This window comes from Pan paniscus, chromosome 2, assembly GCF_029289425.2.
Source record: "Pan paniscus chromosome 2, NHGRI_mPanPan1-v2.0_pri, whole genome shotgun sequence".
Lineage (NCBI taxonomy): Eukaryota > Metazoa > Chordata > Mammalia > Primates > Hominidae > Pan > Pan paniscus.
Genome location: NC_085926.1, coordinates 192,552,148 through 192,576,058, shown reverse-complemented (window position 1 = coordinate 192,576,058; position 23,911 = coordinate 192,552,148). Strand labels below are relative to the sequence as shown.

The window sequence follows — 23,911 nt, the reverse complement described above, 5'->3', positions numbered from 1 at the left end:
TGCCCTCTTGTTGCCCACTGGCATCACGGGATTAGGCAGTGGGATAGACAGAGCCCAACTCAAAGGAATCAACTTCCTCAAGGCCTGTGTTGGTAACATACCTATTCACATTGAATGTATTCTCCAGTCTCCTTTCAGTTCAGCTTTTCCTGCCGTGTGAAGTACCGAGACAGCAGAATGAGAGAGATGTTAATGTTGTCTTCAGACTTCAGCCCAGTGTTCTTTGGGCACCCTGTGATCCTTGCCAGCTTATGCTGTAAATGTTCCAGATGCTTAATAGGGAGAATCCCAGCATCTTGGGGCTGGACGAAATATGACAAATGCATTAGTTGCATAAACACGGCATAGTAGATAGGGGAAAGCAGATCACATCCCCAGCCTTATATACCCTAATTCCAGAAGTGGCTGCGGAAGTGCGTAAACCCCGAGGGGCTACGGCATGGCTCTAGATGGCCCCATCCTTAGCTAAGGAGATGTGAGATGTTAGAGAAGGTATTTATTATAAAGATCTATCCAGAATATAACAGTGAGGGAAAGGAGATCATGGCAGGTTTAAAGTCTCCCAGCTTTTCAGTTACATGCTAAGTGCAGCTAATCCTAGTTAGTTCTGAGCCCCATTCTCTCTGCCCCAACCCCCTGCCCCAAAATGCCTGTTTAAAATGACTACAGTAGATTAGCATCTTATTTTAGTGCAGTAGTTAAAAGAGCTGTCTGTGGAATCAGACAGACCTAGGTGTAATTCCCAATTCAGCAGTAGAACTAACTTGGTAGGAACACGGGGAAAGTTGCTTAATGTCTCTGAGCTTTAAAGCTTCATTCTCTATATCGTTGCTAAAAATTTGTATCAGAAAGTTCAGCTTCTCTACAAGTTTTCTCACATTTATGGAAAAACTGAGCATCCTCCCTCATTTTCTGAATTTCTTACTCTAGAAATTCTGCAGACACTTATTGATCACCTGCCACGTGCCAGACATTCCACTTGGCTTTAATTAAAAAGTGACTGAAAATTAAAAATAATTGTGTGTTGTGATTATTCAAATGTCCATCCGATCAGCCTCACCCAGTGTGGAAGATGCGATGGAAACCACTGTCTGTAGATGGGGCAGTGAGGGAAGGCTGGGAACAAGGGGATGAAATTTTCTGTAGCATCTGCTGTTAACAGCAAAACGTATAAAATTAAAATGTGCATAGCTTTGCCATTTGTCACTGGAGACGTGTCTGAATAAATATACCCACACACCACAGGAGAAAAAAGATGTCTCAACAAACACAGAGAGCATGGATTTCAAATAATTTTCTAAAGTAACCAGATGCTTATGCTAGTCTTGCCACCATCTATGTCATATCTTTGAGTCTTTTGATAGATGTACTGTTTTACTGTTTGGTAACTTCTGAGTCTCTTCTAGGTGGGCTACCCTAATGTTGGTAAGAGTTCAACAATCAACACCATCATGGGCAACAAGAAAGTATCTGTGTCTGCCACACCTGGTCACACAAAGCACTTTCAGGTATTTCTGTGGTGCTTTGCCACTTGCATGCAGCTCTTTCTTCCTTTTATCTGTTGTATACCCAGCTCAAACCTCTTGCTTGTCTTCCAGACTCTCTACGTGGAGCCTGGCCTCTGCCTGTGTGACTGTCCTGGCTTAGTGATGCCATCTTTCGTGTCTACCAAGGCAGAAATGACTTGCAGCGGAATCCTCCCAATTGATCAGATGAGAGATCATGTTCCTCCTGTATCATTAATATCCTTTCTGCTTTGGAAACACTCTAGTTATTACGTGTATATTAGGGCTTCAGGTTTATTTGGGGCATTTGAGGGATTCAGATTTGATGAAGAATTGAAAATATTAGTGATCTGCACAAGTTTATACTGTGAGATAGCATGAGAACTTCAGAATAGAACCTCATTTCCTGATTTCAGCAGTGTAGCCTTGAAGAAATGGGAGAATCCAGGTTTCAGATACTCAGTTCCAAGTTGCAAACCTATTTAACAATGCCATGTAACCATTTGAATGACCTTGGAAAACTTGCTTAACCTTCCCAAATACTTTCCTTTTCTCTAAGTGGGGGAAAATCTATCTCACGGTTGATTATATTTAATCAGTATAGCTATCATATATTGAATACTTGCTGTGTGCTTTTCTAAACCCTAACCAAATACCTTTTAATCCTCAAAAAGCAACCCTTAAGGCAGATACTGCTGTTATTCCCATTTCCTCAAACTTGAGGAAACTGAGGCACAGAGAAGTTAAATAATTTATCTAAGCTCTTATAGCTAGTAAGCAGTAAATTAGGAACTCTGCTACCTCTCAGCAGCATCATGAATTAACTTACATAAAGCATCTAGGACAGTGCCCGGCATGGAAAAAAGACTCAAAGATGGATTTGTTAAGAACTATGCAGGGGCCAGGTGTGGTGGTTCATGCCTGTAACCCCAACACTTTGGGAGGCTGTGGCAGGCGGATCACTTAAGGCCAGGTTTTGAGACCAGCCTGGCCAACATGGCGAAACCCTGTCTCTACTAAAAATACAAAAATTAGCTGGGCCTGGTGGTGCACATCTGTAGTCCCAGCTACTCGGGAGGCTGAGGCACGATAATCTCTTGAACCTGGGAGGCGGAGGTTGCAGTGAGCTGAGATGGTGCCACTGCCCTCCAGCCTGGGCCACAAAGCGAGACTCTTGCCTTTAAGAAAAAAGAAAATGAAAGAAAAAAAAAACTGCAAGGTCTGAGATTTTACTCTACTTATAAGCTATAATAAGTTAGTCTATTATTGTTTTGTAGATACTAGCAGAAAACAGGAGACTTCATGAAATTGGCACACAAATCCACTGGCTTGTAAGTAGAGTAAAATTCCCTTCATAACTACACTTAAGGCCACAGCTTATTCATAGATACATATATATGAAAAAGTGTATAGCTTTTTTTTTTTTTTGAGATGGAGTCTCGCTCTGTCACCCAGGCTGGAGTGCAGTGGTGCAATCTCTGCTCACTGCAACCTCCACCTCCTGGGTTCAAGCAGTTCTCCTGCCTCAGCCTCCCGAGTAGCTGGGATTAACAGGCATGTACCACCATGCCCAGTTAATTTTTTTTTTTTTTTTTTTTTGGTAGAGACGGGGTTTCACCATGTTGGCCAGGCTGGTCTCAAACTCTTGACCTCAGATAATCTGCCTGCCTCGACCTCCCAAAGTGCTGGGATTACAGGCGTGAGCCACCGCGCCCGGCCTTTTAAGTTTCTCTGTAAATTAATAGTGAGACATGAATCATTTATTGCAGGTAGCCTTAGGTTAGGTGCTGTGGAGGATAGGGCATACATAGAGATGGCTCCTGCCCTTTACGAAGCATCAGTCTGTTGGGGCACATGAGGCATGTACTTGAATAACTCTAGTACAAGGTAGAATATGGTTAGTGGCTTAAGGAAAATTTGTACAAACTATGGGAGATGAGACAAAGGAGGAAAAGTAATCCTGCGTAACTGTAGGCATTAGAAACAGAGACTCCCCTTGCTTTATCTCTAAATTAGAATCACAAATGCGTCATCTTTTCAGGGTAAAAATGTGTCATCTTTAAAGTCTGTTTCAGATATATTTTAAATTACTATTTTAAATGAATTCATATGGAAAAGTCGTGGGAGCTTAAGGCCTTGTTTAAAAGGGAAAAAACAACCGAGTCTTTGTAGATTAATCAAAAACTATCCTCTTCCTGTGGAGAGGACAGAGTGTTTGTCACACGCGGAATGAAGTGCCATGTTCTTCGAGGCACGATTTGTATGCCGTGGGGAGGAGGGAGTCAGTTCAAGAGAATGGATTCCCTGACAAGCTACGTTTGCCAGAATATTCCAAGACATGTTTTAGAAGCTACCTATGGCATTAACATCATCACGCCTAGAGAAGATGAAGATCCCCACCGACCTCCAACATCGGAAGAACTGTTGACAGCTTATGGATGTAAGTTGTGATTCATCAGAAAATGTGAACAAAAGTAACAGTATACCTAATGAATAGAAATAAGAATAGTAATAGTACTAGAATTGCTGTTCTGCAAAGATATACATTTATAATATTTCTTCAGCATTTTTCAAGCCATCTTTCCCACCATCTTTTGTCTCTGCGGGCCTTGCCTACAAAGTAACTTAAAGTGCAAAAAGCTTTTAGGACGTTGGCTGCTTTGATGGTACCCACGTGCAGCACAGGGGTTCTCATCGTAGGCTGTGTTGGCTCTTTCTGGAGTCGTCTCCCAAACAAGAAGAAGGCGGATGTGTGGAAGAAAATGAATCCGCACGCCACAGCGAGGCAGGAGAGTTAGGAGGGGAGCACCAGAAGGGAGACCCCTCAGAGACGGGGACAGAGTGGAGCTTGTTTAGGATAGGGGCACAAAGCATCCTCCTTCCTCTCCCATCAGCCCCTGTAAACTTATTTGACATTAAAATGAGTCCACAGCTCTCCCACCTCCGTGTTTTATCCCAATTCCACGTGGGAACCTATGATTTCTTGCCTTAAATGTAAACTTTAAAGGTGGCCTGGAGAACCTTGTGTCTACCTAAAAAAAAAAAAAATAATAGCAGTGTGGGAAACATTTCCGTGCGTGGGTGACTTGCCTTTACAGGGATTGCTGCTGGTTGGGAAGGAGTTCAGCTTATTTGAGTATTTACTGGCAGAGAAAGGTGAAAGGTGATTTGATATGAATCACACTTAAGCCTTGAACTTAGAGACTCTAAAGAGGATAAATACTAAACACTTGTGGTAAGACTATTCTAATTACAGATTCATAGAACAAGAAAAGACCTTAAAGATCACCTCACCTCCTAGCCCCTGCTTTTAAGAATAATCATCTGAACTCAGAGCCTGAGCTGACCCGAGGTGAGGTGGCTGGTCAGTGGAATAGCCTGGGTGAGATCTCCCTCCAGGATGTTAGCCTGCAAAATGCAGAAAGGTGGACTTCCACCAAACTTCCAGTTTGATTGCACTTCCGATACAACTGAAAATAACGTGAGTCTTTTAAGATGTTTCATCTAATGCTGCCTGATAAAATCAGAGTAAGGAAAAAGCCAGTTTGTAAAAGCAAATGACCACACGTACAGTTTCTAAGTTCACTATCTGCAAGTCCATATAGAAGAAAATCTCTGACAGTAAATTTTCAAAGATATTGCCAGATTACTCTCATTTTACTTTGTATTTCTTTAAATACTAGTGAAGTTGAGCATCTTTCCAAATGTTTTGTGACCATTTATTTTTCTTCTGGGAATCACATTTTCCTATACATGGTTCTGTCTCAATGATTTGTAGAAGTTCTTTGTTATATGTGCTACACATTTTTTCCAATGTTAATCTATGGTTTCTTTGGCCCCAAAGAAGTTGACAATTTTAATAGACTATATTTTTCCTTTTCGGTTTGACTGGGTTTGGTGTTTTACTTGGGAAGGTCTTCTCCCTCCCAAAAAGATAAAACTATCTTCCTGTAATATTTACTTACTTTTTTAACATTTAGATTTTTAATCTGACGAAATTTATTGTTGTATATTGTGTAAATTAGGATTCTAACTATTTTCTTCTAAACTGGAAAAGCCATTCGACAGCTAGTATGTGAGGGAACTGAGTTTTGAACCCAGCCTGTCTGCTGAAGCCATGTTCTTAACCACCGTGCTTCGCTACTTTTCTAATTGAGTTAGTATTAAAGGGATCTTACCGGGGAAAAAATGTAGGTACATCATTCAGTAAGAAAACTTCTCTGTTGCTTTCTGTTTTGCAAGTAGTATTGATAGCGTAGCATTCTCCTACAGGTAGCCTCCATGAATAAATGTTTAAAATAAGGAGGCTGGGTGTAGTGCCTCACGCCTGTAATCCCAGCACTTTGGGAGGCCGAGGTGGGTGGATCACCTGAGGTCAGGAGTTCAAGACCAGCCTGACCAACGTGGTGAAACCCCATCTCTACTAAAAATACAAAAAGTAGCCAGGCGTGGTGGCATGCGCCTGTAATCCCAGGTACTTGGGAGGCTGAGGCATCAGAATTGCTTGAACCTGGGAGGTGGAGGTTGCAGTGAGCCAAGATTGTGCCTCTGCACTCCAGCCTGGGCAACAGAACGAGACTCCGTCTCAACAAAAAATAAAATAAAAATAAAATAAAGAGAAGAAATAACTGGAGTAGAGAGAGATCGAATTTGTCTTTCATAGTGTGGTGCTAGGTGGCATTTTTAGGATATCAGATATAAGTAAATATTCTCCTGGATTATCTAGTGTTTTTAATGCTAAACAATATATATTCTACAATGATACCTAATTTTTTAAAATCCAAGAGTAAGAATGCTTAGTAATAGAAGCTACATCACCTCAGTTGTCTTTGTTGTGATATTCTGTCATCTAAGATTTTGCAAAATTCTTTTCTCTCCACAGACATGCGAGGATTCATGACAGCACATGGACAGCCAGACCAGCCTCGATCTGCGCGCTACATCCTGAAGGACTATGTCAGTGTAAGTGAACCCTGCCTCTCATGCTCTCCAATACACAAGTCTTTTCCACATTCTGTGTTCTTAGATAATGGCAACCTGTTTGATTATAAAGGAAATATTTTTTCATTGAAACTGGAGTTGTGTTCTTGATGTAGGGTAGTTAACATTATATGGATTATAGACATTACAAAAGATGGAGATCTCTGAACACCTATTATGAGTGAAAATCACCAATATATGCATCTGGCTTTTTTTGTCTCCTACAGCCCTTTGCTTGTTATGATTGCAACTATTGTCACAGTCTTCTTCGTAGTGTAGCTGTTTATATGCCTATCTCTATATTTGCCTAGTAACGATAACAACAGCTAACATTTCTTGAAAGCTAACCCTGCTAGAAATAGTTCTGTTTTACGTGCGTCTTCTCAGTAAAAATATGTAACAAGTCTGTGAGATTACTATTTCTCCTTTTCAAATGAGAACATGCTATTTGGGGGTTTCCCCATAGTAAAATGGAGATGAACAGGGCCTATCTCATGAGATTATTATGGGAAATAAATGAAAACTCTGTGTGTGTGTGTGTGTGTGTGTGTGTGTGTGTGTGTGTAGCACTAAGCTCAATGCCTGGCACATAATGAGCCCCCAGTAATTGTTATCTATTAAGTTTCTTTCCACAAATAAGCATTACAGGGCCCTGTTAATAACCAGTTGTGAGGATTTGGCTTTATTTCCTCCTCTTCTCAAGACCACATCGGTGGAGCTCTTGGAGCTCAGTGGCAACCATATGGGCTTGCCTTCAGTTCAGGAAGAAAGCAGTTCATGCTATTGGTATGGATAAGTCATGTATTCGTTTACCACTTACTGTGGAGGATGTAAAGATGAGGTAAAAATAGTCACAGCCTTCAGATCATTTATGATGGAAAGAGGCAGACTTGCACCCAGTGAGCAACTGCAACCCCACATACAGGAGTCGAGGAACTCTCCTGACTTTAACAGTCTATCCCGGCATTACCGTAACTGTCCAGTTATGTCTTGAGTTTGGTTTTGGAAAATATTCACCATAAGTGTGATCATGTCCGTATACTGAAGAATACTTAAGTGGGAATGCAAACGAGAAAAGAAGAAAGAGATTTCATCCTAGTCTGGGGCGCCATGGGAAGAGCTAGGTCTCTAGAACACTTTGACCATTGATGTGTTAGAAAAAGGACTCTTCAGCTGCAGTAGACCAAAACTCAACTCAGCTAACTTAACCAGAAGGCAGAAAGCTCCATCAGAGCGTGACTGGGTGGAGCTGTCTCCTCTGAGGCCACAGATGGCGCTTAGGCTGCACTGTTGTCATTCATGTTGTCTTTGTAGGGTAAGCTGCTGTACTGCCATCCTCCTCCTGGAACAGATCCTGTAACTTTTCAGCATCAACACCAGCGACTCCTACAGAACAAAATGAACAGTGATGAAATAAAAATGCAGCTAGGCAGAAATAAAAAAGCAAAGCAGATTGAAAATATCGTTGACAAAACTTTTTTCCATCAAGTAAGTTTTAAAGCTTTTCTTAAACTTCTGATCCAACACTCTTTTTATAACAGCTTTATTGAGTATCACATGCCATAAACACATTTTATTAACCCCAAAAAGGGTTTAATAATTCCCAAAAGAAACCTTATTTATTAGCAGTTACTGCCTGTCCCCTTTTTTCCCCCAGCCCCTGCCAACCAATAATCAATCTTTATGAACAGATTTGCCTGTTCTGGAGACTTCACGTGACTGGAATCATACTATGTGCTCTTTGTGACAGGCTTCTTTCATTTAGCGTGGTATCTTAAACATTCATCCATGTTGTAGCCTGTGTCAGTATTTCAGTCCTTTTTATTACCGAATAATGTTTCATTGTATAGATATGCCACATTTTGTTTATCTATTTATCATTTGAGGGACGTTTGGGTTGTTTCCACTTTTTGGCTACTATGAATAATGGTGTAATGGACACTTGTGTACAGGTTTTTGTGGAGACATGGATTTCGTCTCTCTTGAGTATATACCTCGGCGTGGGGTTGCTGGGTCGTATTGTAACCCCATGTTTAACATTTGAGGTATTGCCAAACTTTCCAAAAGCGGCTGTGCTGTTTTACATTACTCCCAGTGATGTATGAGGTTTCTAATTGTCTCCTCATCCTTGTCAATGTTTATTATTTCCCGTCTTTTTTTCATTTTAGCCATCCTAATAGATGTGACGTACTGCATTATAGTTTTGATGAGTATTTCCCCAACTACTAGTGATGCTGAGCATCACTTTATGTGCTCATTGGCACATGTATATTTTCTTTAGAGAAATGTCTATTATTAAGTTGTAAGAGTTCTTTATATATTCTGGATACAAGTCCCATATCAGATTTATGATTTACAAATATTTGCACCCATTTAGTCAGTTGTCTTTTCTCTGAGCCAGCACATTTGGTGATAGAAAGTGCTAAAGAAACAGACTTCATAAATGTCTTCTGCACTTTAAAATATTGATAACTTCAGTTGCTTATATCACAGCTACAATTTGTAGGCAGTATTTTAAAGGTCAAATGTACATGCAAAAGAGCTAAATCACACAGTTGTACCCAGTGTAGGTTAAAAATGTTTTTAAGTGACTACTATAGCAAAAATAGGACAGGGGTTAGGATGGGGTGATCAGCTATATCCAGAGAATGTTTTTGTATTTATCCCGTGCTTTATCTGCATGCCTTACACAATGAGCCTGTGAAGCAGGCCAAGCAAGTATTATTCCTTGAGGACACTGAGGCTCAAAGAGACTGAGTTACCCAAGGGCACTTGCTTTAAATTGCAAAGCTGGGATAAAACTTAGATGTTTGTAGCTCCTAGTTTGAATTGTTTTCAAGTTGGTACGTACCAGTATTTGGAAGAAAATTTACCAACATGCAAAAAGATTGCAAGTTTATTCTTGGGCCTACAGCTGTCAGACAGAACATTTCATTTGGAATTTTAAATGTTTATAGGTTTCTAAAAGCTATGTACCAGAAAGCTGAAAACTTGTCATAATTTTAATATAATTCATATGTCTAAACCGTAACCCTCTAGAGTAATATTTTACTATTATAAGTAACTTGCAAATCGTAGGGTACTAATTTTTTTTTTTACTAAGTAAACTTTACATTTGTTTACAGTCCATTTCTAATGTGGTTGAAGCAGGTTAAGTTTTGATATTAAGACAAATTTCCAGAACACAGCTGGTATTAAGTCTAGTTGTAGATGGCATTTGAAAGCATGGGACTAAACAAAGTTGGCGACGGAATGAGGAGGGGGAAGAGATGAACTGAAGACAGAATGCTGGGGGGGAAGGAGGACCAGTGAACGGGAGGGGGGCGGAAGTTCACCCAGTGACTGACTCCTTTTTATCTTGAAGTGATCCACTAATAGTACTGTGCATATCCCTTAAAGGATAGCCTGCTGACAGCTCAGATAATGTTTTCTCTTTTATTTCCTAGGAGAATGTGAGGGCTTTGACCAAAGGAGTCCAGGCTGTGATGGGTTACAAGCCCGGGAGTGGTGTAGTGACTGCAGCCGCTGTGAGCTCTGAGAACGGGGCGGGGAAGCCCTGGAAGAAACATGGCAACAGAAATAAAAAAGAAAAAAGTCGTAGACTCTACAAGCACCTGGATATGTGAGGTTGGGCTGCAACAGAAATGTCATCTGCATTGTGCAGATGGAAAAGAGCAGAAGCTGCCTGTTGCCTGTGGAACTGTCCCAAGACACTAGCACTGTAGAATGGGCCCTGCTCTTGCGGAGCACAGCTGCACCCGACAGTCTCCATGTCAAGACCAAGGGCCTCCTGGAAACACCAACTCTGACGAAAAGGAGTCATCTGGGAGCCCGAGAATCCTACTCCTGGCCGGGCACAGTGGCTCACGCACCAACATGGTGAAACCCCGTCTCTACTAAAAATACAAAAAAATTAGCCAGGCGTGGTGGCACACACCTGTAATCCCAGCTACTCGGGAGGCCGAGGCAGGAGAATCACTTGAACCCGGGAGGCAGAGTTTGCAGTGAACGGAGATTGCGCCACTGCACTCCAGCCTGGGCGACAGAGTGAGACTGCATCACAAGAAAAAAAATTTGCAAGGGATGGTTCACGAGACACATTTGGGACGAAGGTGAAAGAGAAATTCCCCATTCTGAGTGTCCTAGTTGGGTTCCTCCGACTCTAAACAAGGGACTTGGGTTCAGTTAGTGTGCAGCGGGGGCTCACGTCCACTAAGGAACATGTAGAATGTAACCACCAGGTGACAGGGAAGCTGCAGTATTTACTACCTAGCCCCCATCTTCACTGGTTATTCCACTTATTTAAAATGTCCAGAATAAGCAAATCTCCATATAGAGGAAGTAGATTAGTGGTTGCTTCAGGATGGGAGGAATGGGAAGATTGAGGTCTTTCTTTTGCAGTGATAAAAATGTCCTAAAATTGACTATAGCGATGGTCACACAACTCTGAATATGCTTAAGACCACTGAATTACACACTTTACGTTGGTGAATTGTATGGTATGTAAATTATAGTTCAATAACATAGTTACAAAAGATCATCGAAAACATGAAAGCACTATTGATGTGGTTTGGACCTGTGTCCTCACCGAGTCCCATGTTGAAATGTAAGCCCCCTGGTGGGAGGGGGGACCTGGTGGGAGGTGATGGGATTATGGGGCAGAGTCCTCACGAAGGGTTTAGCACCACCCCCTCAGTGCTGTTCTCGTGATACTGAGTCCTCATCACATCTGGTTGCTTCAAAGTGTGTGGTGCCTCCCCTCTGTCTCCCTCCTGCTCTGGCCATATAAGATGTGCCTGCTTCTCCTTCGCCGTCTAACATGATTGTAAGTTTCCTGAGGCCTCCCTAGAAGCAAAAGCTGCTGTGCTTCCTGTACCACCTACAGGACCGTGAGCCAATTAAACCTCTTTTCTTTATAAATTACTGTCTCTGGTATTTCTGGTTTTCTTTTTTTTTTTTTTTTTTTTTTTGAGACGGAGTCTCACTCTGTCGCCCAGGCTGGAGTGCAGTGGCGTGATCTCGGCTCACTGGAACCTCCCTCTCCCGGATTCAAGCAACGTGCCCTCCCAGAAGAGAAAGCTGTTGAGCTGCTGGCCTGTCTCCACCAGGCGGCTGGGATTTATGGTCACCATTGGCTGCCCACTCCCGTAGGGCCGCCCAGGCCGCTGCAGCCTTTCCTTCAGAAGGACGGTGCCTGAGGTCCTGCCACCTCTGCCAACAGGAAATGCCTTTGAGCAGTCACATCACTGCCCACTGTCCAGGAGGACAAGTGCTGCGGTCCTCTTGTTAGTTTTTCTTTTTGGCTAACTCTGAACCATGGCCAAAAACATTATCTTTAGCTCCTGGGCAGCTGCTGGACCTCTGAGGAGCCTGGTTAAGGAACTGATTCATTTCCTGAGGGCCGACCACGTGCAGAGCCCTGTGGAAAGTACAGGGAGAACCTGGGCAGGGTTCTAATGACCCGGAGGGAGCTAGTTAGAAGATACCGTCCAAAGTGTTCACGGCAGGATGAAGTCCCGACTCCCTCGCTACTGAACGCTGACCGTCTCGCCTCCCCTCCTGCAGGTGCTGCCCTCCCTCTGCTATTTGCCTTTCTCCCTATACCATCTCTTGCCGCCTCCAAGGGCCTCTGCAGAGCTGCTGCCATGGCCTTGTTGCCAAAAGCAAACATTCTCCAAGGCCCAGCTCATGCATTATTTCTTGGAAACCTTCCCCCACACACCCCCGCCCACAATGCGGGGTGTCGTCAATGTACTTTAAAGATGCCCCTGCTGTAGTACATGTCGTATTTTTATGGCTTGTTTAAAAATCAGCATATCCGGCCAGGCATGGTGGCTCACGCCTGTAATCCCAGCACTTTGGGAGGCTGAGGCGGGTGGATCACTTGAGGTCAGGAGTTTAAGACTAGCCTGGCCAACATGGTGAAACCCCGTCTCTACTAAAAATACCAAAATTAGCCGGGCGTGGTGTTACGCACCTGTAATCCCAGGAGGCAGAGGTTGCGGTGAGCCAAGATCGCACCCCTGCACTCCAGCCTGGGCAACAGACAGAACAAGACAGTCTCAAAAAAAAAAAAAAAAAAAAAAAAAAAAAAATCAAAAAATCACTGCATTCATTCAGTAAATATTTTCCTTATTATGTGCCAGGCACTGAGCTAGAAGCTGAGGATGCAAGTGTAAACTAAACAACCCTGGCTGCAAGAAGCTCACAGCCTGGTAGAAAGATGGCACTCTTCACCCTTTAGAGGTGTCTTTGTAATAGAGTGGCGCAGGCACTGGGGCTTGGGCCCCCCAGGACCGGACAGCAAGTCAGCTGAAGCAAGGATGACTGCGGTGGAAGAGCCCTGTGAGGGAGAGCCAGGAGTTTGGCTTTAGACGTGTGCAATTAGGCATGCAGGGCAGACGTCAAGTTATCAAGTAGGCAGCTGCGTATGTGAGTCTAAAGTTTGAGAAGGAGGTGACCTGGAGCTGCACATTCGGGAGGTGCAGGTACAGGGACAGTAGTTAAAGCCAGAGACCCGATGAGATCCCCAACAGAGGATAGGTAGGGATGAGAACCAAGAACTGAGCTGCATGTCTCCCCCGCATTAGCTGACCTTCCTCCTTTTACAGAAAGGAACACACAAGTGCAGAGAGGACCAGTGCTTTGCCCCAAGTCACAGCACAGCTGCTGCAATGCGGAGGGAAAATTCCAGTGTAAGATCAGCAGGCTTCAGAGCCCACACTCTTCCCATTGCTTCTGTTTTGTTTGTTTGCTTGTTTTTTGAGACAGAGTCCTGCTTTGTCGCCCAAGCTGGAGTGCAGTGGCACGCTCTCTGCTCACTGTAACCTCCGCCTCCTGGGCTCAAGTGATCTGCCTCAGCCTCCCAAGTAGCTGGGATTACAGGCACCACACCATGCCTGGCTATTTTTTGTATTTTTAGTAGAGACAGGGTTTCACCATGTTGGCCACGCTGGTCTCAAACTCCTGATCTCAAATGATCCACCCGCCTCGGCCTCCCAAAATGCTGGGATTACAGGTGTGAGCCATCGCACCCAGCCTCCCATTGCTTCCTTCTGTGAGCCAGCTTGTCCAGTGACGGGGAGCAGCTCCCTGACTGAGGGCCATCTCCAAAACCCATAGTTTCTTGTAAGAATTGTCATGAAGCTTGTGGAGATGCAGTGTAGGAGGCTGAATAATGGTTCCTGAATATATCAGGCCCTAATCCCTGGAAACTGCAAATGTTACCTTATATGGAAAAAGGGTCTTTGTGGTTGTGATAAAATTTTTTTTTTTTTTTTTTTTGGGTCTTGAGATGGAGTCTCTGTCACCAGGCTGGAGTGCAGTGGCACGAGCTTGGCTCATTGCAACCTCTGCCTCCCAGGTTCAAGCAATTCTTCTGCCTCAGTAGCTGTAATCCCTCCCGAGTAGCTGGGATTACAGGCACGCACCACCACACCCAGCTAATTTTTGCATTTTTAGTAGAGACGGGGTTTCACCTTGTTGGCCAGGATGGTCTCGATCTCTTAACCTTGTGATCTGCCCACCCCAGCCTCCCAAAGTGCTGGGATTACAGGGGTTAGCCACCGCGCCCAGCCAGTTGTGATTAAATTAAGGATGGGGAGATTATCGCAGATTATCTGAGTAGACCATGAATGTAATCACAAGTGTCTAAGAGAGAGGCAGAGGGAGACATGACACACACGGAGGAAAAGGCAATGTGATCACGAAAGGCAGAGATGGATCGACCTGGGTGACGCCATTAAGGGAAGGAATGCTGGCAGTCACCAGAAGCTGGAAGAGGCAAGGGAATGATAGATTCTCCCCCTATAGCCCCCAGAATGGGTACAGCCCTGCTGACACCCTGGCTTTGGCCTAGTGAAACTGATTTCTAACTTCTGGCCTCCGGAACCGTGAGGGAATCCACTGAAGTTGTGCTGATTTGTTACAGTGGCCACCGGAAACGAATCCATGGCGAGTCCAAGGACACGTGCCCAGGAGCTGGATTTAGTTATGTCTATGTTCTTGATAGGCAGAGTGGCTGTGATACCAGCGATCTATGGACCACGCTGCCCCAACTGCTCAGGCAGGGGACTCGAAGCAAAGGACTCAAACCCTTGAACGGGGGGTTTGTAGTCTGGGCTCCATGGAATCCATAGTTGAATTTCAGTGGGTGGGGGCTGGTTCATAAATTTTTTTAAATTGTATGAGGAACTATGTGTGGTGTGCACATATATTCATATTTTTCAAGGATGAGGTGTTTTTGTTTTTGTTTTTTCAGATTCTCAAACGGGTCACAAAAAAAGGTTAAGAACTAACCACTAATCTAAGAACAAACTGCTGAGGTGTGTAAACCCAGCCCAGAGTAGGTGGGGAGGAGTGAAGCACCTTTTAAATCAGGCCCAGCTCTGAGGGTTCATGCTGAGCCGTTCTCCAAGTCTCTACAAAACTCACAGCACAGGGAGCTCTGCCCCAGGGCCTGGTGAGAGGATGACACAAGACTGGGTGGGGCACTTCCCTGCTTTAGCAGGATAGCGAGCAGCAGGTGGACAATGTCCCCAGGAGAGCTAGGATCCAGGCAATCACAGGTTAGTATCTGAGGAAGGTAAAGGCAGAGATGACCACTGATAAGCACACAGGACACACCAGAAGTTCCAGGAAGAGACGGCAGGAATTTCAGACGGGGGGTCCTTCAACAGTGTGGGCAGTGGCTCAGCTAGAAAGACCCTGTGGTTACTTAGTATTTATAGACTATGAGAAACTTGGTTATGTATTTTTTTTCTTTTAACACTTGACTCATTCCTCCATTCATTTTATAACACTTCATCTTAATTGTTTTATTATTTTAATTTTGGCCCTTTTTGGTAAAAAACCATTTTAATTGTATCTTTTTGTTCAGTTGCTTGCTTAATTTCTTTTTTTTGAGACACGGTCTTGCTCTGTTGCCCAGGCTGGAGTGCAGTGGTGCAGTCTCAACTCACTGCAACCTCCGCCTCCAGGGCTCAAGTGATCCTCCCATCTCAGCCTCCCAGGTAGCTGGGACAAATGCATGCAACCACGCCAGGCTAATTTTTTGTAGTTTTTGTTGACATGGGGTTTCACCATGTTACTTAGGCTGACCTCAAACTCCAGAGCTCAAGTGATCCACTCGCCTTAGCCCCCCTAATTGCTGGGATTACAGGCGTGAGCCACAGTGCCCCGCCAGTTGCTTGCTTAATTTCTGTCTCTCCTACTGGACTGTAAGCTCCAAGTAAGTAGGACCCATGTCTGTTTTACTCAATAGTGTGTTCCCAGCTCCTAACGCAATGCCTGTCTTAGTCTATTTGAGCTACTATAACAAAATGCTTTGGACTGAGTGGTGTGTAAATAACACAGATTTGTTTTTCACAGTTGTGGAAGCTAGGAAGTCCGAGATCAAGGTGCCTGCAGATTTAGTTGAAGGGTCTGCTTTCTGGTTCCTAAAGGCGCCACCTAATATAGTTTGGTGCAAAAGTAATTGCGATTTTGGCCATTAAATGTAAGCCACTTTTAATGGCCAAAAAAAGTGGCTTACTTTTAATGGCCAAAACCGCAAATACTTTTGCACCAAAGCTTGCTTTTAATGGCCAAAACTGCAATTACTTTTGTACCAAAGTACTTTTATTTATCTGGCTTTTTTTGTTTTGTTTGTTTGTTTGTTTGTTTGAGACAGAGTCTTGCTCTGTTGCCCAGGCTGGAGTGCAGTGGCGTGATCTCGGCTCACTGCAACCTCTGCCTCCCAGGTTCAAGAGATTCTCCTGCCTCCGCCTCCCAAGTAGCTGGGATTACAGGTGCCTGCCACCACACCCGGCTAATTTTTGTATTTTTAGTAGAGACAGGGTTTCACCATGTTGGCCAGGCTGGTCCGGAACTCCTGACCTCAAGTGATCCACCCGCCTCAGCCTCCCAAAGTGCTGTGATTACAGGCGTGAGCTACCGCTTCCAGTACTTTTAATAGCCAAAACCACAATTACTTTTGCACCAATCTAATACCATCAAATTAGTGATTAGATTTCATTTCTCCTGAGAGGTTATAACTTTGTTTTGTTTTGAGAGACTGGGGTCTCCCTATGTTGTCTAGGCTGGTCTCCAACTCCTGGGCTCCACTGATCCTCCCACCTTGGCCTCCCAGAGTGCTGGGATTACAGGCATGAGCCACCTTACCAAGCCAAATCATAACTTTGAAAACACAGTGAACCACTAAAATAGTGTAGCCACTTTGGAAAATAGTCTGGCAATTCCTCAAAACATTAAACACAGTTACCACAGATCCCAGCAAGGACACGCCTAGGTATATACCCAAGAGAACATGAAACCTGTGTCCACACAAAAACTTGTGCACAAATGTTCAGAGCAGCATTATTCATAATAGCCCAAACGTGAAAGCAATCCAAACATCCCACTAATGAGTGGATAAACGAAATGTGGTATAAAAATATCCATACCATGTATTATGATGAGCCATAAACAGGAATGAAGTACTGATACACGCAGCAACATGAATGAACCTTGAAAACATGCTAAGTGAAAGTCACAGAAAGGTCATATAGTGGATGATTCCATTGATGTGGAATGTCCAAAATGGGCAAATCCATAGAGACAGAAGGTAGATTTGCGATTCCTGGGCTGGGAGTGTTGAGGGGAGTGGACAGTAACTGCCAGTGGGCCGGGTTCTTTTCAGATGGGGGTGATGAAAATGTTCTAAAAGTAGACAGTGATGTTGGTTGCACAACGCTATGGATACACTAAAAACTGCTGAATTGTACATTTTATTTTTTGTTTTGTTTTGAGATGGAGTCTTGCTCTGTCGCCCAGGCTGGAGTGCAGTGGCGCCATCTCAGCTCACAGCAATCTCCGCCTCCCAGGTTCAAGCGATTCTCCTGCCTCAGTCTCCCGAGTAGCTGGGATTACAGGTGCCTGCCACCATGCCTGGCTAATTTTTGTGTTTTTAGTAGAGATGGGGTTTCACCATGTTGGCCAGGGTGGTCTCAAACTCCTGACCTCAAGTGATCCACCTGCCTTGGCCTCCCAAAGTGCTGGGATTACAGGCGCGCACCACCATGCCTGGCTAATTTTTGTATTTTTAGTAGAGACCGTGTTTCACCATGTTGGCCAGGCCGGTCTTGAACTCCTGACCTCAAATGATCCGCCTGCCTCAGCCTCCCAAAGTGCAGGGACTACAGGTGTGAGCCACCGTGCCTGGCCAGAATTGTACATTTTAAAAGTACTATGTAGGCTGGATGTGGTGGCTCACGCCTGTAATCCCAGCACTTTAAGAGGCTGAGGAGGGCAGATCACGAGGTCAGGAGTTCAAGACCAGCCTGGCCAACATGGTGAAACACCGTCTCTACTAAAAATACAAAAATTACTCGGGTGTGGTGGCACGCACCTGTAGTCCCAGCTACTTGGGAGGCTGAGGCAGGAGAATTGCTTGAACCTGGGAGGTGGAGGTTGCAGTGAGCCAAGACGGCGCCACTGCACTCCAGCCTGGGCAACAGAGTGAGACTCTGTCTCAAAAAAAAAAAAAAAAAAAAAAAAAAAAAAAAAAAGTATGTTTATGGCATATAAATAATATCTAAATAAAGCTGTAGTTTTTGAAAATTAAAAAAAAAAGATTTTTTTCAATCCTGCTCCTTCTATAGAAATATTTTTTTCAAGTCATGTCTTGCTTTAAACAAACCTACTAAAATCAATAAGGAGATTTAAAAATTACAATAATAGTTTACTCTCAAGAAAAACAGCCCTGTGTACTTGAACTGTGCGGTGTGTGGCTGGACAGGAGGCGGCCGGTTGCAGAGATAACCAGCTCTTGGCTGCGGGGCCGTGGGCTAGGATGACATCCAGGAGCCGGGCTTGGGCGACTGCCTGGGGGCGGAGGGTGCCGTTGGCAGCTTCAGAAAGGAGAGTGAGAGGCAGATGTGGGGGGGTATTTGTTCTCCGGCACGTTTGTTTGCTCCTTCCTGGCCTTGCACCCCACCCTTTTTACTGCGCCCTGTCCGCGATCAGGACCACGCCCCCTTCACCTCGGGATCCCAGCACCCATGCGCTTCAGCAGCGCAACTAATTGCTGTTGGCTCAGGAAATGTGGAGAATACGCAGGAAGGGCCGCCCTGCCTTACAGCGACCGGCAGGGACTCGGCCGTCCGCGAGCCCAGCCGCCCGCCCCGCTCCGGCCAGGATGTTGGAGGTGGATGACCGCGAAGAGGTCGGCGGGGGGCGGGGGCCGCAGTCTTTGTGCGCGCGCAGCTCCCGGCTCCCGCCGCTGGGGGGCGGCCTCCGCCCTGCCGACCCCCGACAATAGCGCGAAGGGTGGGGAGCGCGCGGTCCCGGAAACTTTTCCCCGGCGCCTTCGCCGCCGCCGCCCGCGCCCGGGAGCGCGCCCTTCTCTGCCCGCGGTCGGTGCGCTCGGCCGGAGGCGCCGCGGCGGAACGGAACCCAGAGAAGGGGACGCGGGGCGGCGGCGCTCGGGGCTGCCCGCGGCGAGGGAGGCTGCGCCCAGGTCCCCGGCCCCGCGCCGCGCGCCCAGCCGCGCCATGGGGGAGGCGCCCAGCCCCGCGCCCGCGCTCTGGGACTGGGACTACCTGGACCGCTGCTTCGCCCGCCACCGCGTCTGCATCTCCTTCGGCCTGTGGATCTGCGCCTCCTCCTGCTGGATCGCCGCCCACGTGCTGTAATGGGGCCACGGGTCGGGGGGGCTGTCGGGCGGGGAAACGGGCGCCAATCCCCTGCTGCTCCCTCTCGGAAACCTAGAGGAGGGGGCGGAAAGGGGGATGAAGGAGATGGCTCAGTAATAGGATCCAATGGAACATTGCTCTGTAGACTGAAGTGGGATCTTCTTTCCGGATCCCACGCACAGGGAAGCTGGGCTGTGAGCCAAAGGGAAGAGGCTGGGTGGTGCAGCGGATGGGGCCCCGAGGACACCGCGAGCCCTGGGTGCTGTTGTCAGCCCTTCCCCATTGACTCGCAGTGTGACCTGGGCAAGCTCCAGAACCTCTCTGGGCCTCCTATGACCAGAGATAATACCTCATAGGATGATGGGAGGATTCGATGAGTCAGTACCGTTAAAGCACTTAGTAAATGCTCATTAAACATCATTTGTATTGCTCCAGCTAGGCCACCAACTCTTAGGACCTTGGCAAGTCCCTTGATGTTTCTGGCCTCAGTCTACCCAAAGTCCTCTTAGGTGGGAAGGGAGGTAGTGATGATCCAGCTGGCCTGTCTTTGCCCTGGTCTGTCCAGCTGGACTGGTTTGTCCAGATGCCCACGGTAGCCTAAGCTCTAAGAGTGAATCTCCAGGTCCTCAGCCGCTCTGTCCTAGGCATGGAAATCCACTAGCAGTGCTCAGGATGGTGCCGCCCAAGCATTCCCTGGCAGGGGAGAAAGGACCAGCACCCCTGGGAGAGGTTAGAACTGTCTCCCCGTGGGCACTCGGTGGATATTCTCCTAAGGCATTTGGTCGTATTGCGGAGATTCTGCAGCCCCACTACCCAGTGACTGGAATACAAATAAAAAGACGCCTTAGAACATTTACTGTAGGCCCAGTGTTGCATTCATTAACTCATTCAATGCCTGCCACTCACAATATCAGCACCAGGAGGTAGGTGCTGTTACCCCCACTTTCAGGAGGGAACACTGAGGTTCTGAGAGGTTAAATAACTTGTCTGAGTAAAAGGAAAGAACCAAAACCCCAGATCCTATTGAAAAGAGGCAGGCTGGTAAAAGAGATTAAACTGTCCAGATCAGAGGCTGGAAACTAACAAGGCGCTGGACACGCATTATCCTTTTGTTCCTCACAGTTGTCCTCAGACCAGCACTGTTAGGCACTTTGCCAACCTTGGAGGGGTTAAGAGCGAGCCTCTGCTTCTCACCCTGCCTGGGATCTGGACATACCCATTTGTTTTCAGGGCCTTGCCATCCCTGAACCTCCCCTGCTCCCCTTTCTCTTAGAAGAATGTCTCTTCGGAGTGGTGTGTGGGCTGGGTTAAGGTCAGCTGGCACCCTGGCCCCAAGAGCTGGGGAAGTGGCTGAGAACAACAGGGTACGGAGCAAAGCCCCTGCAGGTGAAGCCAGAAGACCACCATTAACTCACTTTCTCACCAGAGGCCTCAGTTTTGTCCTCTCAAATGGGAGGGTTGATATAAATTATTTCTAATTTGGGTCCGCCTCTGGGAGTCTCCAATTTAAGAATCTCCACTCCTTGGTCTTCAATTGGTTTTAGGAGCCCAGGGCCCAGATTAAAGTTGATGTTGCCACTGTGAGCTTCAGGCTTGGGCCAGCAGGTCAGGAAATGTTTAGAAAGCCAAGAGCCCTCTGTCCTCATCCACCATTCCCAAGGACAGGCGCTCAGAATCAGCTAAATAGTCCTAAGGATGTGGAATGAGCACCACCCTCTGCTGAGTGGAAATGAAGCCAGCACTGCCGCCCTGCCTCGGTGTCTCCAGAGAAATGTAGCAAGGAGGCAGGTACGACAACGTATTTCAGAGGCCCTATCAGTGATGCCGATAGAAACAGCCAGCCCCTTCAGAAGGCAGGTACGACAACGTATTTCAGAGGCCCTATCAGTGACGCCAATAGAAACAGCCAGCCCCATCGGGAGGCAGGTATGACAACGTATTTCAGAGGCCCTATCGGTGACGCCGATAGAAACAGCCAGCCCCTTCCGGAGGCACGTACGACAGCGTATTACTTCAGAGGCCCTATCGGTGATGCCGATAGAAACAGCCAGCCCCTTCGGGAGGCACGTACGACAGCTTATTATTTCAGAGGCCCTATCGGTGACGCCGACAGAAACAGCCGGCCCCTTCGGGAGGCACGTACGACAGCATATTATTTCAGAGGCCCTATCGGTGACGCCGACAGAAACAGCCGGCCCCTTCGGGAGGCACGTACGACAGCATATTATTTCAGAGGCCCTATCGGTGACGCCGACGGAAACAGCTGGCCCCTTCGGGAGGCAGGTGCGACAACGTATTTCAGAGGCCCTATCGGTGACGCCGACGGAAACAGCCGGCCCCTTCGGGAGGCAGGTGCGACAACGTATTTCAGAGGCCCTATCGGTGACACCGACGGAAACAGCCGGCCCCTTCGGGAGGCAGGTGCGACAACGTATTTCAGAGGCCCTATCGGTGACGCCGACGGAAACAGCCGGCCCCTTCGGGAGGCAGGTGCGACAACGTATTTCAGAGGCCCTATCGGTGACGCCGACGGAAACAGCCGGCCCCTTCGGGAGGCAGGTGCGACAACGTATTTCAGAGGCCCTATCGGTGACGCCGACGGAAACAGCCGGCCCCTTCGGGAGGCAGGTGCGACAACGTATTTCAGAGGCCCTATCGGTGACGCCGACGGAAACAGCCGGCCCCTTCGGGAGGCAGGTGCGACAACGTATTTCAGAGGCCCTATCGGTGACGCCGACGGAAACAGCCGGCCCCTTCGGGAGGCAGGTGCGACAACGTATTTCAGAGGCCCTATCGGTGACGCCGACGGAAACAGCCGGCCCCTTCGGGAGGCAGGTGCGACAACGTATTTCAGAGGCCCTATCGGTGACGCCGACGGAAACAGCCGGCCCCTTCGGGAGGCAGGTGCGACAACGTATTTCAGAGGCCCTATCGGTGACGCCGACGGAAACAGCCGGCCCCTTCGGGAGGCAGGTGCGACAACGTATTTCAGAGGCCCTATCGGTGACGCCGACGGAAACAGCCGGCCCCTTCGGGAGGCAGGTGCGACAACGTATTTCAGAGGCCCTATCGGTGACGCCGACGGAAACAGCCGGCCCCTTCGGGAGGCAGGTGCGACAACGTATTTCAGAGGCCCTATCGGTGACGCCGACGGAAACAGCCGGCCCCTTCTGGAGGCACGTACGACAACGTATTTCAGAGGCCCTATCGGTGATGCCGACAGAAACAGCCAGCCCCTTCGGGAGGCAGGTGTGACAACGTATTTCAGAGGCCGTATCAATAAGTGATGCTGACGGAAACAGCCAGCCCCTTCGGGAGGGACGTACGACAATGTATTTCAGAGGCCCTATCAGTGACGCCAACAGAAACAGCCAGCCCCTTTGGGAGGGACGTACGACAACGTATTTCAGAGGCCCTATCGGTGACGCCGACGGAAACAGCCGGCCCCTTCGGGAGGCACGTACGACAACGTATTTCAGAGGCCCTATCAGTGACGCCGACAGAAACAGCCAGCCCCTTTGGGAGGCACGTACGACAACGTATTATTTCAGAGGACCTATCAGTGATGCCAATAGAAACAGCCAGCCCCTTCGGGAGGCACGTATGACATTGTATTTCAGAGGCCCTATCAGTGACGCCGATGGAAACAGCCAGCCCCTTCGGGAGGCACGTACAACAACGTGTTTCAGAGGACCTATCAGTGACGCCGATGGAAACAGCCGGCCCCTTCGGGAGGCACGTACGACAACATGTTTCAGAGGCCCTATCAGTGACGCCGATGGAAACAGCCAGCCCCTTCGGGAGGCATGTACGACAACGTATTTCAGAGGCCCTATCAGTGACGCTGATAGAAACAGCCAGCCCCTTCCTGCCCCTCCGTGCATCTTCTCCAGTGGATATGGACTGGGGAGGGGCTGTAAGGGGAGAAGTTGCAGTGGGGGCGCTGAGGGAGGGACAGCTCAAAGTGCCAAAAGGGCTCTGTGTGTAAAGAACATGGATACAGGCCAGCAGAAGCCAGGCTGCCCCACTTCACAGATGGTTTAGAAGAATTTCATTTGAATTTATTTCAGAGAAACAAGTTGTCTTTTTAATTCAGGCAATTAACTGTGCTCTGCAGTTGTCTGCAGTGGTTGGGTTACCTTTTTTTTTTTTTGAGACGGAGTCTCGCTTTGTCACCCAGGCTGGAGTGCAATGGCATGATCTCAGCTCACTGCAACCTCTGCCTCCTGGGTTCAAGCAATTCTCTTGCCTCAGCCTCCGGAGTAGCTGGGATTACAGGCACTCGCCACCACACCTGGCTAATTTTTGTATTTTTAGTAGAGACGGGGTTTCACCATGTTGGCCAGGCTGGTCTCGAACTCCTGACCTCAGAGGATCCTCCTGCCTCGGCCTCCCAAAGTGCTGGGATTACAGGTGTGAGCCACCATACCCAGCCTAAGTTACTGTTATAACCCTCCTGTTTCCTTTTCAAAAAATAAAAGCCGATGGCTGCTTTTTCAGTGCTAGGTGGGGGGTCATCAAATGGAGCCGTCCTGATTTGAAGTCGGAAAGTAAAATTCCTCTTCATCCAAAGAGGCGGTGTCTTCACATCTCACGAGGTCTAGCTCCTGCCATGGGCATCTGGACAGGCGGCTCTGGAGTCTTCTGATTGGTTCCCATCTGTAAACTAAGTTCAAAAACACGTCCTAAATGCCTCGGGCAGAAAGAGCTCCCTGACGATGCGGGGTCACAGTTGCCCTTTTTAGATACCTGCGT

At 47.2% G+C, this 23,911-nt stretch overlaps 2 protein-coding genes and 1 long non-coding RNA gene across 11 annotated transcripts in view; 2 read left to right on the top strand and 1 right to left on the bottom strand.

Annotated features, from left to right (window-relative positions):
• Positions 1–11,405, top strand: part of LSG1 (large 60S subunit nuclear export GTPase 1) — a 30,876-nt gene extending 19,471 nt beyond the window's left edge. Inside the window, exons 9-14 of the mRNA XM_003807643.4 lie at positions 1,407–1,508; positions 1,599–1,742; positions 3,822–3,945; positions 6,388–6,467; positions 7,800–7,973; positions 9,932–11,405. Of these exons, the coding sequence (XP_003807691.1) occupies positions 1,407–1,508; positions 1,599–1,742; positions 3,822–3,945; positions 6,388–6,467; positions 7,800–7,973; positions 9,932–10,111 (804 nt within the window). The 3' untranslated portion in view covers positions 10,112–11,405. The remainder of the gene's footprint in view (positions 1–1,406; positions 1,509–1,598; positions 1,743–3,821; positions 3,946–6,387; positions 6,468–7,799; positions 7,974–9,931) is intronic.
• Positions 3,184–19,202, bottom strand: LOC134729916 (uncharacterized). Its single transcript, XR_010111484.1, has 2 exons — positions 19,064–19,202; positions 3,184–7,871 (listed from the first exon to the last, which is right to left on the bottom strand). It is a non-coding gene; the product is annotated as an uncharacterized LOC134729916 (long non-coding RNA).
• Positions 18,509–23,911, top strand: part of TMEM44 (transmembrane protein 44) — a 46,027-nt gene continuing 40,624 nt past the window's right edge. For 4 of the 9 annotated variants that reach the window (XM_055111000.2, XM_034957925.3, XM_034957927.3 and 1 more), the window contains exon 1: positions 18,509–18,687. In XM_055111000.2, coding sequence (XP_054966975.1) covers positions 18,524–18,687 — 164 coding nt within the window. In that variant the 5' untranslated portion in view covers positions 18,509–18,523. Of the gene's footprint in view, positions 18,688–18,754; positions 19,153–21,569; positions 22,965–23,911 lie in introns of those variants that run through there. The other 5 variants (XM_034957926.3, XM_034957929.3, XM_063602639.1 and 2 more) reach the window with 5 other exon arrangements.